The 15,668-nt window shown below is 41.4% G+C and overlaps 2 protein-coding genes across 3 annotated transcripts in view; one reads left to right on the forward strand and one right to left on the reverse strand.

Moving 5' to 3' along the window:
- Positions 1 to 15,668, forward strand: part of si:dkeyp-69b9.6 (uncharacterized) — a 752,000-nt gene that overhangs the window by 103,290 nt on the left and 633,042 nt on the right. The gene's annotated exons all lie outside the window — the stretch shown is intronic.
- ccdc106a (coiled-coil domain containing 106a) overlaps positions 2,743 to 15,668 on the reverse strand; it is a 47,629-nt gene continuing 34,703 nt past the window's right edge. Inside the window, exons 2-7 of one of the 2 annotated variants that reach the window (XM_028821248.2) lie at positions 14,211 to 14,309; positions 13,613 to 13,792; positions 12,644 to 12,688; positions 10,192 to 10,443; positions 6,566 to 6,811; positions 2,743 to 4,461 (exon numbers count right to left, since the gene is read on the reverse strand). In XM_028821248.2, coding sequence (XP_028677081.1) covers positions 4,145 to 4,461; positions 6,566 to 6,811; positions 10,192 to 10,443; positions 12,644 to 12,688; positions 13,613 to 13,792; positions 14,211 to 14,309 — 1,139 coding nt within the window. In that variant the 3' untranslated portion in view covers positions 2,743 to 4,144. The remainder of the gene's footprint in view (positions 4,462 to 6,565; positions 6,812 to 10,191; positions 10,444 to 12,643; positions 12,689 to 13,612; positions 13,793 to 14,210; positions 14,310 to 15,668) is intronic. The other variant, XM_028821249.2, reaches the window with a different exon arrangement.

Here is a 15,668-nt window from a genome sequence, read left to right on the forward strand (position 1 = left end):
CCACTGCCCCCTTACTCGGCACACAGTTGAAGCCCCCCTTGGGTTTGCCCCATCGAGCTCCGTAGTCCTGTTTCTGCAGATCGTCTCCAGCTCCGAGTGGTGTGCAGTGTGGCGGGTGGGTGACTCTCTGCATCAGCGCATACTCCCACCATCCCCCCCCCCCCCCCCCTCTTCAGTCGGATGGAGACGATCAATGGACGGCTTTTTTCAGGGTTCTCCAGAGATGTTTGACTGGATTCAAAGGCCGGGGCCCTCCAAGAACATTCTCATTCTAAGCCACTTCTGTGTTGTCCTACTGGAAGGTGACCCTTTGGCCCTGGTCGGAGGTCCAGAGTGCTCTGGGCAGGTTTTCATTGAGGACACCTCTACACTTTGCTCCATTCAGCTTTCCCTCAGCCCTGACTAAATGTCCCAGTTCCTGATGCTGCCACTGCCATGTTTCACCGTTGGAGTGGTATTGCACACGTGATGAGCAGTCCCCGATTTCCTCCAGACATGACACTTGCAACCAAGGCCAAACAGTTCTGTGTCCATTGGACCAGAGAATCTGTTCTTGCAGCACCTTTAGTGGGCTCACACGTGTTTAACCAAGGAGGGGCTTCCATCTGGCCATTCTGTCCACAAGCCCAGATCAATGAAGTGTTGCCCCAATGCTTGTCCTTCTGGAGGTTTCTTACATATCAACACAGGTTCTCTGGAGCTCAGCCCGAGTGACCATAAAGGTTTTGGTCTCGTCTCTTAACCTGGCCCTTCCACTCTGATTGCTCAAGGAAGTTGTGGTTGTCTCATTTAAGAATCATGGAGGCCATTGTGCTGTTGGAAGCCATCAATGCTGCAGAAATTAAAAGTCTTCCTCAGATCTGTGCCTCAACACAATCCTGTCTCCAAGCTCTGCAGGCAGTTCCTATGACTTCATGGCTTGGTCTCTGATCAACTGTGGGACCTTCCACAGATAGATGTGCTTCTTTCCTAGCCATGACAACTGAGCTGACCACAGGTGAACTCCAAGCATCTCAGTGATGATCAGTTAAATGAGACCCACCCGAGGCAGAGCAAAGGGATTAAATGTCAGAGCGGACACTCACACAGCAGGTAGCCAAGACCACCTAAAGACTCGGTATCTCTCAACAGTCTCGAAAATACAATCCTGTTAGAGGAGACGTTGCCCGTGACAGGAGGCTAGCTGAACACAAGGAACTGGACGGCAACTTTCAGAGGAAGGCCAACTGCACGTCCGTAGAGGTGGACTACAGGGGTTCAAGTGAATTGCACAGCCATCATCAGTTTGAATGGCTGCACAGAGAACCTGAAGAGGGCACTGGAAGAGGACAACAAACCCATGGGGGACTTGTGGCACATGCTAACTTCAACACACATCACGGCTTCATCAGGACTGTCATCGACAAACATGCCCGATGTTGACAGACTTAAAATGCCCGCCGGACCCGTCACATCACCTAATGCGTTGCTGAAAACCCACCATAATACCACTGTGCTTTTGAATTGAAAATCCACCACACCCCCTCATTCATTGCCCAAGAGTCCAGTCTTCAATTCAGAATCACTGTAATGGGAATGCGTTTCCAGTTTATGATGTTTCTAGAACTATCTGTTTAATAAAACGAGTTTTGAGTGTACAGACATGTTGATTATGATTATTTCCGTGAATGTTTTTCCACGTCATTTGTCAGAGTACAGCACTGGTCACCATTGGCTATTACAGTGATCCCCCGCTATATCACGGTTCAGCTATCGCGCCCCCGCTATATTACGGGTTTGTCTGTGGAACATCTCTAATTTTATACGTACATCGTACACTAAAGTAGGCAAAGAGTTTTGCGCTGCCGAACCCAGATGATTTCTTACAAGGCCCGTTATTGGCTGAAAGAGGAGACTCAACCAATCAGAGCGGGATTTCATTCTCTTGGGCTCCGATTGGCTGCTGCTAATGTGGTGTAATCTCGCAACAGCAGCAAGCGTGGGTCCCCGACGCATCTCAGTTTTCTGCGTATTGCGTACCTTACTTGTGGTCCGATTGTTGTCAGCAAACTTTTTGTGAACGTTTCGTTTTGTTTTAAGCCTTACGATGGCTCCCAAGTGTCCTGCATCATCTAAGCCTTCTGGTAGTAGTGAGCCTAAGCAGCAGAGGAAGACCTTGAAGGTAAATCTCCTGCATATGCTTCGGGAAGGAAAGTGTTACGCGGATGTCGCTCACCATTACAAGTTTACATGCGTTTAAAGCGTGTGGGAGGGATATTTTAAGGCTTAAACTATAAAAACAATATTTATATGGTCCTTCTAGATCGCAGATTTTCACCTATTGCTGATGGGTCGAGAGCGTAACTTCTGCGATAGGTGGGGGATCACTGTACATCAAAAACACCTCTCTCCATTTTGAAATAAAACAGGTGATTAAAACTTTTTCTCAGCCATCACTACAAATCACACGGGACAAGTAACAAATAAAAAATGTACCTGATTTTTGCGAGTATTCCTTTTAAGTCCTACTTTGTGATTTATTCCATGGGTCTCTGGTTCTTTGCACGAGGAAAAAACGTTTTTTTAATATTTGTATGCAATCCAGCCAAGTTTCCAGCCGTCCTGCAGTGTTCTTGTTGAGCTTGCAGACATCTGACTAAATCATAAACCTTAATGAAATGATAGATAGAGAGCAACAAAACAACAAAGGAGGGACACAAATATTCTGCAGCATCTAAATGTTACCAAAAACCACCAATCTCATTTTGGTTCTGTGAACTCTGTACTTTTATTTTAAATATTAAACTGGGATTACAAAATAATCAGCATTAAATCAACCATAGACCACGAGTCACACCTCGTGAAGAGTCGATACTTAGTGTCACGTTCTGCACTTGATTGTCGCACTCTTTTTAGAAAAGGAAAAGAAAAATAAAAAGCACTGGAAACTTCACACGTCACTGTCCAGTCATTCCTGGCTCAAAGAGCACTGTAGCCACCGGGCCCATCGGCCATACTAGCTGAAGGATCAGCACTTATTCTCGTCACTACAAAGCCACTAAACGCTTTTCGTTTCAGAGGCAGGTGTGGAGGAGAAGCCCACACTTTCACCTGCTCTCAAGCAGGAGTATGAAAGATCACGCTGATCATGGTTAACTCCACTCGGTTTCCAGATCAAACAAAACACGTTGCAAATGCCTATCAAAAAGTTCAACAATCAAGTAGACTGCAAGACAATAAAAACTAAACATTAAAATTTATAATTATTTACCCATGTCGTCTCACCATTCTATGTACAAAAATTCAATAGGGCATCATTCTCGTCTCTTGTTCCAGTTTGCCCCAATTAAGCCATCTCGATTTTTTTTTTTTTTTAGTCACACCCCAGACCGGAGGGCCGTCTTCTTCGAGGCTGGATTTGGATGGGCCTCGTTGCAGTGTAGTCCAGCAGCTGCCTTTCAGTATCATCTCGTTGTGAATCGTGACGACCCTGAAGGACACGGAGGAGCCGAAGCTGGGTGGGGAATATTACCCTGTGAGAGTCCCCCTTGTTACTGTGTCAATCACGATCCCTCGATCCTCAGAAACCGTTTTTGAGTTTTACATTTTTCCAAATAAATGTGGTAGAAGCAAAACACGTGATGGTCATTTAATACTAACTGATAACTTTGGAAAAAGCTGTTCTTCTGAGCCAATACAATATTTTATATTCAAATACTTAAAAAGAGAACAAAACGGACAAAAAAAAGCATGGGAGTCGGGTCTTAGCATGACATGCTGCTGTGAAGTGTGACAGAGGGGACTTTACCTGATGTTCCATTTCTTCCCACCTCCACACCAAAGCAGAAACAGGACTGAAGGGGGAAGCGTAAATGTATAATGCCCAGTCAATCAAAACCTCTCTTAGCTGTTGAGCAGCGTCTCAGAAAAACTTCCCAAAGGGGAAGTGGAGAAAAATGCCTGCTCACCAAATTTATCCCACGTGAATCCTGACAAGTGAAAACAGCTCCGACCCTCACATCAAAATTGGAGTGCATTGTGCAGAATACCCGGACTTCTACTTCACTGCTGATCTGACTCGGGGTTCCAATTGGGCAACATGCTCGTCTCATTTCTTCTTGCTTTCCTCTTTCACACCCATCCCCACCTGACCAATTACTCAAGTCTAGCACTTGAACCGATAGGAAATGGGCAGCAGCAGGTTGTTCTTTTTTAGGGCCTGCACCTTGTGTAATGTCTCTTCATCCAGGGCCACGTAACATCTCCGTGCATAGTCCAAGAGACGCTCTTTGGCAGGATCAAATTCACCAACTTCTGCCAGCTTCTCTGGGGCTACAAGTAACAGCTCAGCAATGGGAGTGGTTGAGGCCACAGTATTTCGATCCACACCATGATACTGAAAGGCCTTGGTCATGTTTTTCAGCTTCTGGTAGGTGAGCAGGATCTTTTTGTATCGATACAGAACTCCAGCAGCGTCTTTGACTTTGGGAAGCAAGGGGAAAAAAAAAAAAAATTAGAACGCAAATTCTTCTGAACAAAGCATGGTGCATTATCATTATTCTCTAGATCTACTCGTTACCAGACATTTTAATAAGTTACACAACAACATTTGCTTCTATGGCACATTTTCATACAAAGAATGTAGCTCAAAGTGCTTTAGAAGATATCAAAGAGAACGTTACAAGAAAAAAACAAAAGATTAGGCAAGAATATTAATGAATAAACAACAAAGATAAATATACAAGATCTTATAAAACATACATACACATATATTTATATATATTATATATATAAAATTAGTGTAAGAGTGCATCCATAAAAAAAAAAAAATCTTGCAACGAGACGTCATCTTTTGAAGAGAGACACTTTCACGTCCCATGAGACGGACAAGTCACGTCATACTTACAACCTTTGGAAGCAAGTCCCGTGATACACATGCAGAGCAGGTTAGAGATAACGGAAGTAGGAAAATTCGAAAATCTCAAAAAAATGAGAGCAAAGATTGCATTAGCGCAAACAAACGGGTAATATTACTCGGTGAAAGAATGGAACAGAGAAAAGAGGCGAGCGAAGTGCAGATCACGCAGCACGGCAGCAGCTGATCGAGCAAAAACAAAGGTTAAAAAAAAGAAAGAACACTTTCCGATTGTATCAGCGTTTAAGAGGGGTTTCGGAGGAGCGGCCACGTCTCCTTGGGGTGTGTTCAGCACTCATCTTCACAACGGCGCATAGCGCTGGGTGGGGTTGGTGAGCAAAGCCCCCTAGTATACAATATTATAAAACAAGACTCTAAAAAGGAGTTCACTGATAAGGTTAAACGGCAAGCAGGAAAGAAGAAGTAAAAAAGCCAAACTGGAAAAAAAGAACAAACATCTGTAGGAGTTTCAATGCCCAAAGACTTCCCAGTCAGCACCGGGTATTAAAGCTATGTTCTCAAGTCATTCCTCATTGTTTCCAGGCTTTGTCGGAGAGGATTCGATGAACTTGGTCCTGTAGACAGCTGGGGCACATCATTTAACCCTCACAATGTCTTACAAGTCTTTTTTGACATTGATTCCGACACCCCACCACTAATTTATATTGATTGCCCATATTAACCTGAAGTGGAGATGACATTTAGCATGTGACTATGGGCTGTGATCAAACAAAACTGTGAAGATCCATTAAAGTCAATAGTGGACTAAAACGGATGCAAAGGATGTGGAAGTGTTCAAAATGTGTAGCCGCTGTACAAAAATAGCATATGGAAAAGATTTTGCTTTCTATAAAGTTAGCATACCTTATTAAAATCGTTCACATTTCTGAACGGATTTAGGATGTTTTTATGGGTTGTGAACAAAGCACCCTAAACGAAGAGTAAAATCCATAAATTGACACAAGTCATGACAGTGTTGAAAGTAACAGCTATACAAAAACATCACATTTGGAAACTTTTTTTTTTTTTTTTGCTTTCTTGTAAACTTGTGACACTTTGCTAAAAGCATTCATATTTTTCTGATGACATTTAGGATGCTTTCACGGATGGTGAAGAACCAAACTACCATAAACAAAAGCAGAAAATTCCATAAAGTCAATGGTGGGTCAAAACTAACACAAAAACATGGAAATGTTGTCAATGTGTAGCAGCTGTGCAAAAGTGTGACATTTGGAAACATTTTTGCTTTTTGTACATTTAGTCTACTTTGCAAAATGCCTTCACATATCTGAGCTGAAAAGATGACATTTGAAATTTTCTTAATAGAGATTGTGAACAACTAAAACTACCATAAATGCAACATAAAACCCAGTAAAGTCAATGGTGGGTCAATACAGACCTGAAAGACATAGCAAGGTAATAAACAAAAAAGAAGCTGTGAAAATTACAGGATGTTTAACTTTTTACATTTTCAATTGATTTAGGGGAATGTAGGAAAGGTCACAAGGTTTCATCCAGTACAGATGAACATTAGGATGATGCTTTAATTTCAAATACAAATACGGTCAAATTTGACCTTAAGGCACTGAGAGAGTTAACGACATGCAGGTTATATAGTCTTAGACAAGGGTCTGCTACATAAAGTCTAACTGCCTTAAAACTACACTTTACCTCTTTGCCGCTCTCTTCCTCTCGATATCCTGATCACCCTTCTGCGATTAATACCTTGTGAAGACCGTGAAATTACTCCACTTCGGGCATTTCCACTACCAGATCGTTTCATTATCCCACTATCTGACATTACTTCTTCACCAGAGACCACCTCCTCTTCTTCCAAGATTCCATCCTCTTCTTCCAGAAGCTCCTCGTCTCCAATCATGCCAATTCCAAGGTTTCCTAGTCCTTCTCGTTCCAAACCTACAAGAAAATATTAACAGATAAACAGTGAGACTTGCTGCATACAGGGACCCCTAATGCGGTATATAGATTATATTATAACACATATACATACAGTTGTGCTTGAAAGTTTGTGAACCCTTTAGAATTTCCTATATTTCTGCATAAGTGAATTTCCCATTGGGATTAATAAAGTATCTATCTATCTATCTATCTATCTATCTATCTATCTATCTAAATATGACCTAAAACATCATCAGATTTTCACTCAAGTCCTAAAAGTACATAAAAAGAAACCAGTTAAACAAATGAGACAAAAATATTATACTTGGTCGTTTATTGAGGAAAATGATCGAATATTATATATTTGTGAGTGGCAAAAGTATGTGAACCTTAGTTTGAAGGTGAAATTTGAGTCAGGTGTTTTCAATCAATAGGATGACAATCAGGTGTGAGTGGGCACCCTGTGTTATTTAAAGAACAGGATCAATCAAAGTCTGCTCTTCACAACACAGGTTTGTGGAAGTGTATCATGGCACGAACAAAGGAGATTTAGGAGGACCTCAGAAAAAGAGTTGTTGATGTTCATCAGGCTGGAAAAGGTTACAAAACCATCTCTTAAGAGTTTGGACTCCACCAATCCACAGTCAGATTGTGTACAAATGGAGGAAATTCAAGACCATTGTTACCCTCCCCAGAGAGTGGTCGACCAACAAAGATCACTCCAAGAGCAAGGCTTCTAATAGTCGGCGAGGTCACAAAGGACTCCAGGGTAACTTCTAAGCAACTGAAGGCCTCTCTCACATTGGCCAATGTTCATGTTCATGAGTCCACCATCAGGAGAACACTCAACAACAATGGTGTGCATGGCAGGGTTGCAAGGAGAAAGCCACTGCTCTCCAAAAAAAACATTGCTGCTCGTCTGCAGTTTACTAAAGATCACGTGGACAAACCAGAAGGTTATTGGAAGAATTTTTTGTGGACGGATGAGACCAAAATACAACTTTTTGGTTTAAATGAAAAGCGTTATGTTTGGAGAAAGGAAAACACTGCATTCCAGCATAAGAACCTTATCCCATCTGTGAAACATGGTGGTGGTAGTATCATAATTTGGGCCCGTTTTGCTAAATCTGGGCCAGGACGGCTTGCCTTCATTGATGGAACAATGAATTCTGAATTATATCAGAGAATTCTAAAGGAAAATGTCAGGACATCTGTCCATGAACTGAATCTCAAGAGAAGGTGGGTCATGCAGCAAGACAACGACCCTAAGCACACAAGTCGTTCTACCAAAGAATGGCTAAAGAAGAATAAAGTTAATGTTTTGGAATTGCCAAGTCAAAGTCCTGACCTTAATCCAATCGAAATGTTGTGGAAAGACCTGAAGCGAGCAGTTCATGTGAGGAAACCCACCAACATCCCAGAGCTGAAGCTGTTCTGTATGGAGGAATGGACTCAAATTCCTCCAAGCCGGTGTGAGGGACTGATCAACAGTTACCGGAAACGTTTAGTTGCAGTTATTGCTGCAATGGGGGGGGGTCACACCAGATACTGAAAGCAAAGGTGCACATACTTTTGCCACTCACAAATATGTAACATTCAAATCATTTTCCTTAATAAATAAATGACCAAGTATAATATTTGTGTCTCATTTGTTTAACTGGTTTCTCTTTATCTACTTTTAGGACTGGAGTGAAAATCTGATGATGTTTTAGGTCATATTTACTGTATGCAGAAATATAGACAACTCTAAAGTGTTCACAAACTTTCAAACACAACTGTATATATTATATATATATTATACACACACACATATATATATATACATTTACATACACAGTACTGTGCAAAAGTTTTAGGCAGGTGTGAAAAAATGCTGTAAACAAAGAATGCTTTCAGAAATATAAATAATGATTGTCAGCATCAATTCTTAGAGGTCCACTTGCACAAAGTCGGGGATTTTGTAGGATTCTAGTCAGGTGTATGATCAACCAATGTCACACGTAGGTTGAAACACAGTCATTAACTGAAACTGAAACAGCTGTGTAGGAGGCTTAAAACTGGGTGAGGAACAGCCAAACTCTGCTACCAAGGTGAGGTTGTGGAAGACAGTTTCATGTCATGGCAAGATTGAGCACAGCAACAAGACACAAGGTAGTTCTACTGCATCAGCAAGGTCTCTCCCAGACAAAGATTACAAAGCAGACTGGAGTTTCAAGATGTGCTGTTCAAGCTCTTTTGAAGAAACACAAAGAAACGGGCCAAGTTGAGGATCGTAGACACAATGGTCGGCCAAGGAAACTTAGTGCAGCAGATGAAAGACACATCAAGCTTATTACCCTTTGAAATCGGAAGATGTCCAGCAGTGCCATCAGCTCAGAACTGGCAGAAACCAGTGGGACCCAGGTACACCCATCTACTGTCCGGAGAAGTCTGGCCAGAAGTGGTCTTCATGGAAGAGTTGCGGCCAAAAAGCCATACCTCCGACGTGGAAACAGGGCCAAGCGACTCAAGTATGCATGAAAACATAGGAACTGGGGTGCAGAAAAATGGCAGCAGGTGCTCTGGACTGATGAGTCAAAAATTTGACATATTTGGCTGTAGCAGAAGGCAGTTTGTTCGTCGAGGGGCTGGAGAGCGGTACAATAATGAGTGTCTGCAGGCAACAGTGAAGCATGGTGGAGGTTCTTTGAACGTTTGGGGCTGCATTTCTGCAAATGGAGTTGGAGATTGGTCAGGATTAATGGTGTTCTCAATGCTGAGAAATACAGGCAGATACTTCATCATGCAATACCATCAGGGAAGCGTATGATTGGCCCCAAATTTATTGTGCAGCAGGACAATGACCCCAAACATACAGCCAAAGTCATTAAGAACTATCTTCACCATAAAGAAGAACAAGTCCTGGAAGTGATGGTATGGCGCCCACAGAGCCCTGATCTCAACATCATCGAGTGTGTCTGGGATTACATGAAGAGACAGAAGGATGTGAGGAAGCCTACATCCACAGAAGATCTGTGGTTAGTTCTCCAAGATGTTTGGAACAACCTACCAGCCGAGTTCCTTCAAAAACTGTGTGCAAGTGTACCTAGAAGAACTGATGCTGTTTTGAAGGCAAAGGGTGGTCACACCAAATATTGATTTGATTTAGATTTCTCTTTTGTTCATTCACTGCATTTTGTTGATTGATGAAAATAAATGATTAACACTTCCATTTTTGAAAGCATTCTTTGTTTACAGCATTTTTTCACACCTGCCTAAAACTTCTGCACAGATTATATATATATGAATATAAATAACTAAATCAAAGTTTACAGAACAACAACTTGGTTTCACAAAAACCTATCAAAACTCACCCACAGTCTAAGAAAATTCACGCATCACGTTGCTCTGGCACATACCTTGCAATCCTGGCAGCTGGCTGTGGTGATTCTGCTGCTGGCTGACTGAATTAAGCTGATTTAATGGGTTGGACGATTGCTGGTATGAATGATGAGACTGAGAAACAGTATGATGGGAGTTGTGGTGAGTCTGATTGGTTAGCTGTTGCTGTTTGACAGGTTGTTGAGTCTGAGAAACATGTTGCCCCGCAGAGGAGGAGGCTCGTCGTGGGAAAAGGCCCGTATTGGGGCGTGAGTTCCTAGAATGATGATCTGAGCACAGGAACATAAAAGGCAGAGTGTTAATATCATATGAAGACTGGCTTCCTTAATCCTATGAAGTGGATGAAGACTAACTGATTCATAGCATACAAAACAAAAAAACACTATAGTTATTCATATTTGTCATGGCCTATGTATCTTGTTGCCCTGTGCCCATTCTTTGAAGAAGTAAAATGGAAAAAAGCACCCAAAATCTTGCTCAAGAAATGCACACGGAGCGTTAATGGTCCCTTCCAGCATCATTAATTGATCTGTAATAACATCATGTGAGCAGGAAACAAGTAACCATGGAATGTGCCTATACAATTCAATATACAATACATGGCTGGCATAGTTAAGGTAACTTTAAATACTTCATGGTAACGGATGCCAAATGTGCTGATGCAACTGCATATAAGCCAGCAACCCAATGTCACAGAAGTATTGAAAACAGGCTTCCATCCAGAAAAATACTGTGCAAACAGTAGAGTAATAGACAGGCTGCATACAGAGTATTCAGAAAGTATGCCCAGTCCTTCACCTTTTTTCTATTTTCTTATATTGCAGCCTTAAGTTAAAATAATTTTAATTCATTTTTTCCTCATGAAGCAACACTCAATACCCCAGAATGAGAAAACAGAAAGTGGATTTTATATATTTTTATATAAAAAATAAACTGAAATATTACATTGACACAAGTAACAGGAACCTTTGCTACGATATTTGAAGTTTGGCTCCTATTCTACTTACTAATCATGATTAAGATCTTTTTAAACATTGTTTGGAGTCTACCTGTGTTCAACTTAATTGGACAAGATCAGGAAAGGCACACACCCATCTACAGGTGGTCCCACAGCTGGGCAAAGACCAAGCCATACGGTCAAAAGGAACTACCTACAGACCTTAAAGGCAGGATTGTATCAAGGCTACAAAAAATTCTACTGCTCTCTTAAGAAAATATTGGCCCCTCATGATTCTTAAATGGAAGACATTTTGAACACCCCCCGATTCCTCCTTGATCTGGCTACCAGTCCAAACTAAGTTATGGGGGAAGAATAGCCTTGGTAAGAGAGGTGACCAAGAACCCATTGGTCAGTCTGGCCGAGCTAGACACACTGTATGGAGACTACAGCAACTTCTAGAAGGACAACCATCTGGATTTTATGGCAGAGTTGCCAGACAGAAGCCTCTCCTCAGTAAAAGACACATAAAAGCATGCTTGGAGTTTGCAAAATAGCACCTAAAGGACCCTCTGACTGAGAAACAAGATTCTCTGGTCTGATAAAAACCAAGATTTAAGTGTTTGACCTCAATTCTAAGTGTCACATCTGGAGGAATCCAGGTACCACTCATCATCGGTGCAATACTAGTCCAACAGTGAAATATAGTGGTGGCAATATCATGTTATGGGGTTGGAGACTGAAACTATCCAGGGCAAAGGGAAACCTAAACAAAGCAAGGTACAGATATTTCTGGAATTCAGACTCAGATGAAGGTTCACCTTCCAACAGGACAATGACACTTAGCACAAAGAAAAGACAACACAGGACTAGCTTAGGGACAACTCTGTGAATGTCCTTGAGTTGCCCAACTAAAGCTTGAACTTGAACCCAAACAAACATTGCAGAGACCTGAAAACAGCTGTCCACAGATGGTCAGGTTGGATGAAGAATAAGCTTGAGAGGACCTGCAGAAAATCTTTAAATCCAGGAGTGAGAAGCTTGTTAAGTCAGACCCAAGAGGCTCCAGGCTGGAATCGCTGCCAAAGGGGCTTCAGGCAAGTACCAAGTAAAGGGTCTAAATACTTACATCAGTATGACATTTTCGATTTTAATTTTTAATAAATTTACAACTATTTCTAAAATCCTGTTTTAACTTCACCTTTATGAGGTACCGAGTGTTGCTGGAGGAGGGAAAAAAAAGTTTAGCATAAGAATACAACATAAAATGTGTAAAAAGGGGTCTGAATTATTTCTGAAAGCACTGTACAGTCTATTGACAGTAAAGCTGAAAGAAGCAAAAAGAACTGATGAATGGGGAAACAAACACAAATGTTTGAGTTCACACAACCACTCTTATGGTAAAGGAGGGACCAACTCACTTTTAGGTAGGGGGACTGAATAACAGGGGCAGTTAAGAAATTACTTTCATGTACCCAGTGCACGGCCAAATTATGTAAAGCTGGTGGGTCAATATTTAAGGAAGGACTTACCACTGTCCCGGCGTCTCTCCCAGCTATACAGTCTAGAGTCTCCATCTAAATGGGTACAAAAAAGAAAAAAAAATTATCTGGCAGCTGTACTGTTTTTAGTGTGCAACACACAAACTCAGTATTTACTATTAAACCGGTCTATGGTTACACTCTCTTTTTATATAATGCTAAAATGCATCTAGGAGGTTCAAGAAAACCTGTTACAATTGATCCTCAGGATTTTGATTCACATTTCAAATTTACACCAGCATGCAGTCTGCCCACCCCCAAATCCTTATGATTTTAGTCCTGTCTGGTGTCTGATCACCAGTACCAAACCAAGATGCATGCCATCATTCCCCAGTACCAAGATGCAAGCCATTATTCTACAAACAGAACCGTAACAAATACTGCATGATCAGTGACTTGTTCATATTGTAATCTGCATTACTCTGGAAGGCTACACCAGTCAATCTCTCAAATAAAATGAATGTGTTTCCATCGCCAGCAGAGTAGGAAACACATTCAGCCATAAAAGCAGTACCAAAGTATGAACATGCACACTTCATTTCAACCAATACTTGTGAATGAACACTGTACCAGTTTAAATTGATCTGACGGGCACAACTTTGAACAGTTCAATTACAGTCCTTGTATTGTAGGAAAGTGTTACCAGTCTCAGAGCAGTGCACTGAAGATGAATTTCACTGGCTGAAGCACAGCACAGAGTATGCACATTAGATGAGAAGGGACTGTGTTTCTCATTTATCTCGTTATAATAAAATCATCCCAGGTTTCTCTTCAAAGTGGCCTAGCATTCTAGAATCATTGTGTTACACTGTGCTGAAGGGTATGATGGATGTTACATCTCCAACATTCTGACAAAAGCATGGATGCTAATTCTATGTCTCCAGTCAGACAATGAAGTTAAGCATGGTTTATCCCACTACACCTAACATTCGTGTATCGCATGTATTCTGCGGAGAGTACCTTGTTCTCCTTTGGTGGAGAAGATAAAGCGATCCAGCTGACACCTCAAGAAGTCTCTTTCTTCTTCTAGATCTTCAATCCTTTTCTGAAGCCACGAATTCTTTTCCAGAGAGATCTGCAGCTGTGTTTTTAAGTTGGTGATCAGGAGGTAGGAGTTGTTGGATGGCTGCTCTTGAACTTCTGCAAATTAAAACATCCTTTCTGTAATTTAGTTTGTATCTACTGTACAGAACTAAAGCAAGCAAGCACACATCATGACCATGCATGTCAGAGGTTAGATAATGCAGTTTTACATTAATTAAGGCCTGGCAAACTTGAAACTACAATTCCTAACACTCGAGTCTGGACTCCTCGGTTGAAACAGAACTGGGAATGAAAGCCAAAAAAAACACCTTATGTGCCCTCCTGCCCTTTAGCTGTGTGGACAATGCAGACTGGTCAAGAGTGGGAAAAGATCTTGCCAAATGAACTCATGTGTGACATCTGGCCTGCTCAGGCCTAGATATCGGAGAGATGCAATGTAGTGGCTGAATCCTCCCTACCTTGCCAGTAGAGCAGAGTAAGCAGGTCAGAGCTCTGGTCTGCCCCCAACACTCACCGTCAAAAGTGCTGTCGGTCTGATTGTAGTAAACAGGCTGTTCAAAGTTGTTCTCTTCAAAAGGGACTGAAATCTCAAACTCTTCTTCATCTTGCTTAACTAGACAAGGAATAACAATCACATTATGTATGAAACCTCTCAAGAGTGTGTCAGAAACATCAGCACTCTATACTGAGAAAAGCACAGAAGAATGAGCAGACCCCTGTCTAAACGTAAAAGACAAATGCAAGCTACAATAGCTAATCAGTCTGGGCTTGGGTTTCAACCCTAGGCATCACAAATACAAGCCATGGTGCAACATACAGAAACATGGACCACAATGAACATGACAAGTCTCTACACCATCAACAGCTTAGATGAGTTCAGCAATAACTTTTTAAATATAAAAGGTTTTCTGCAAAGGTTTTGGGCCACCATTAATATACAGTAGTTCCAAAGCGGATTATCTGGGCAGTAGTAGTTTATGAAAACCCCACAATACATTTGAACAAACACAAATAAACATTGATAAACTGGAAAAGAAACAAGACTTGCACCATTAGTTCACCAGATCCAAATCATTGTAGTGATAAGCCAAACCAGGTGCACTAGTGGTGCAATTCAACAAATAAAATGTGTGTTCTGGATGGCAACACACATTGACAGATATAAAACAAAGTTATGATTTTACAAGGTAACAGCCAGGTTAATAATATTGCACCATCTTGAATGTTCTAAATGTGGTATTAAAGCGGTCACAAAGAAATAAGAAAGAAAGCTGAAAAAAGTAAAGGCAACCCATCAATCTGTCTGCATCTGATGGGACAATACTTAAACGTCACCACCTCAAGAGACAGTCAGAAATCCCATAACATGGCCACCCAGTGTCTGGCAGAGACTTCTGGTACAAGGGTGCAACTTTTGAACATGCAAAGAAATAACAGAAATGGTTGTTTTACAGCTAGGGGTTCATTCTTGCAGAAAGACAACAAGCAGAACAGACTGCAGCACCTTAAAGAAGGGAGAGACAACCTGTGGCACAAAATGTTATCGAATGATTCATTTAAATCTGAAATTTATGGATCACAAAAGCATCAATACGTCTAATAGTACACTAATGCCTTTCTGCAAAAAGTGGTAGCAGGTGTTTCACTGGTCTTGGGGTGAATCTGGTCAAAACTGACAAAATGACAACCAATTAGAAATATAAAGACATATTTGATTTGTCATTCAGGGAAAAACATCTTTTCAAGAATGTCATCTTTCAGCACGATAATGACTACAAACCAACTGAGGTCTTCCTGGAGCGAAAAGTCTGCAAATGTAACCTTAGCAATATTAGATGGACCGCCTCAGAGCCCTGACCTACATATAACTGAAGCTATGCAAGAGCACTTGGGCATGAAAGAAAACAAAAAAGGCAAAGTCAAAAGAAGAAGCATGGAGATTCCTGCCACAGAGTACCAAAATGATTTGGTT

This window comes from Erpetoichthys calabaricus, chromosome 16 (genome assembly GCF_900747795.2).
Source record: "Erpetoichthys calabaricus chromosome 16, fErpCal1.3, whole genome shotgun sequence".
Taxonomy (NCBI): domain Eukaryota; kingdom Metazoa; phylum Chordata; class Cladistia; order Polypteriformes; family Polypteridae; genus Erpetoichthys; species Erpetoichthys calabaricus.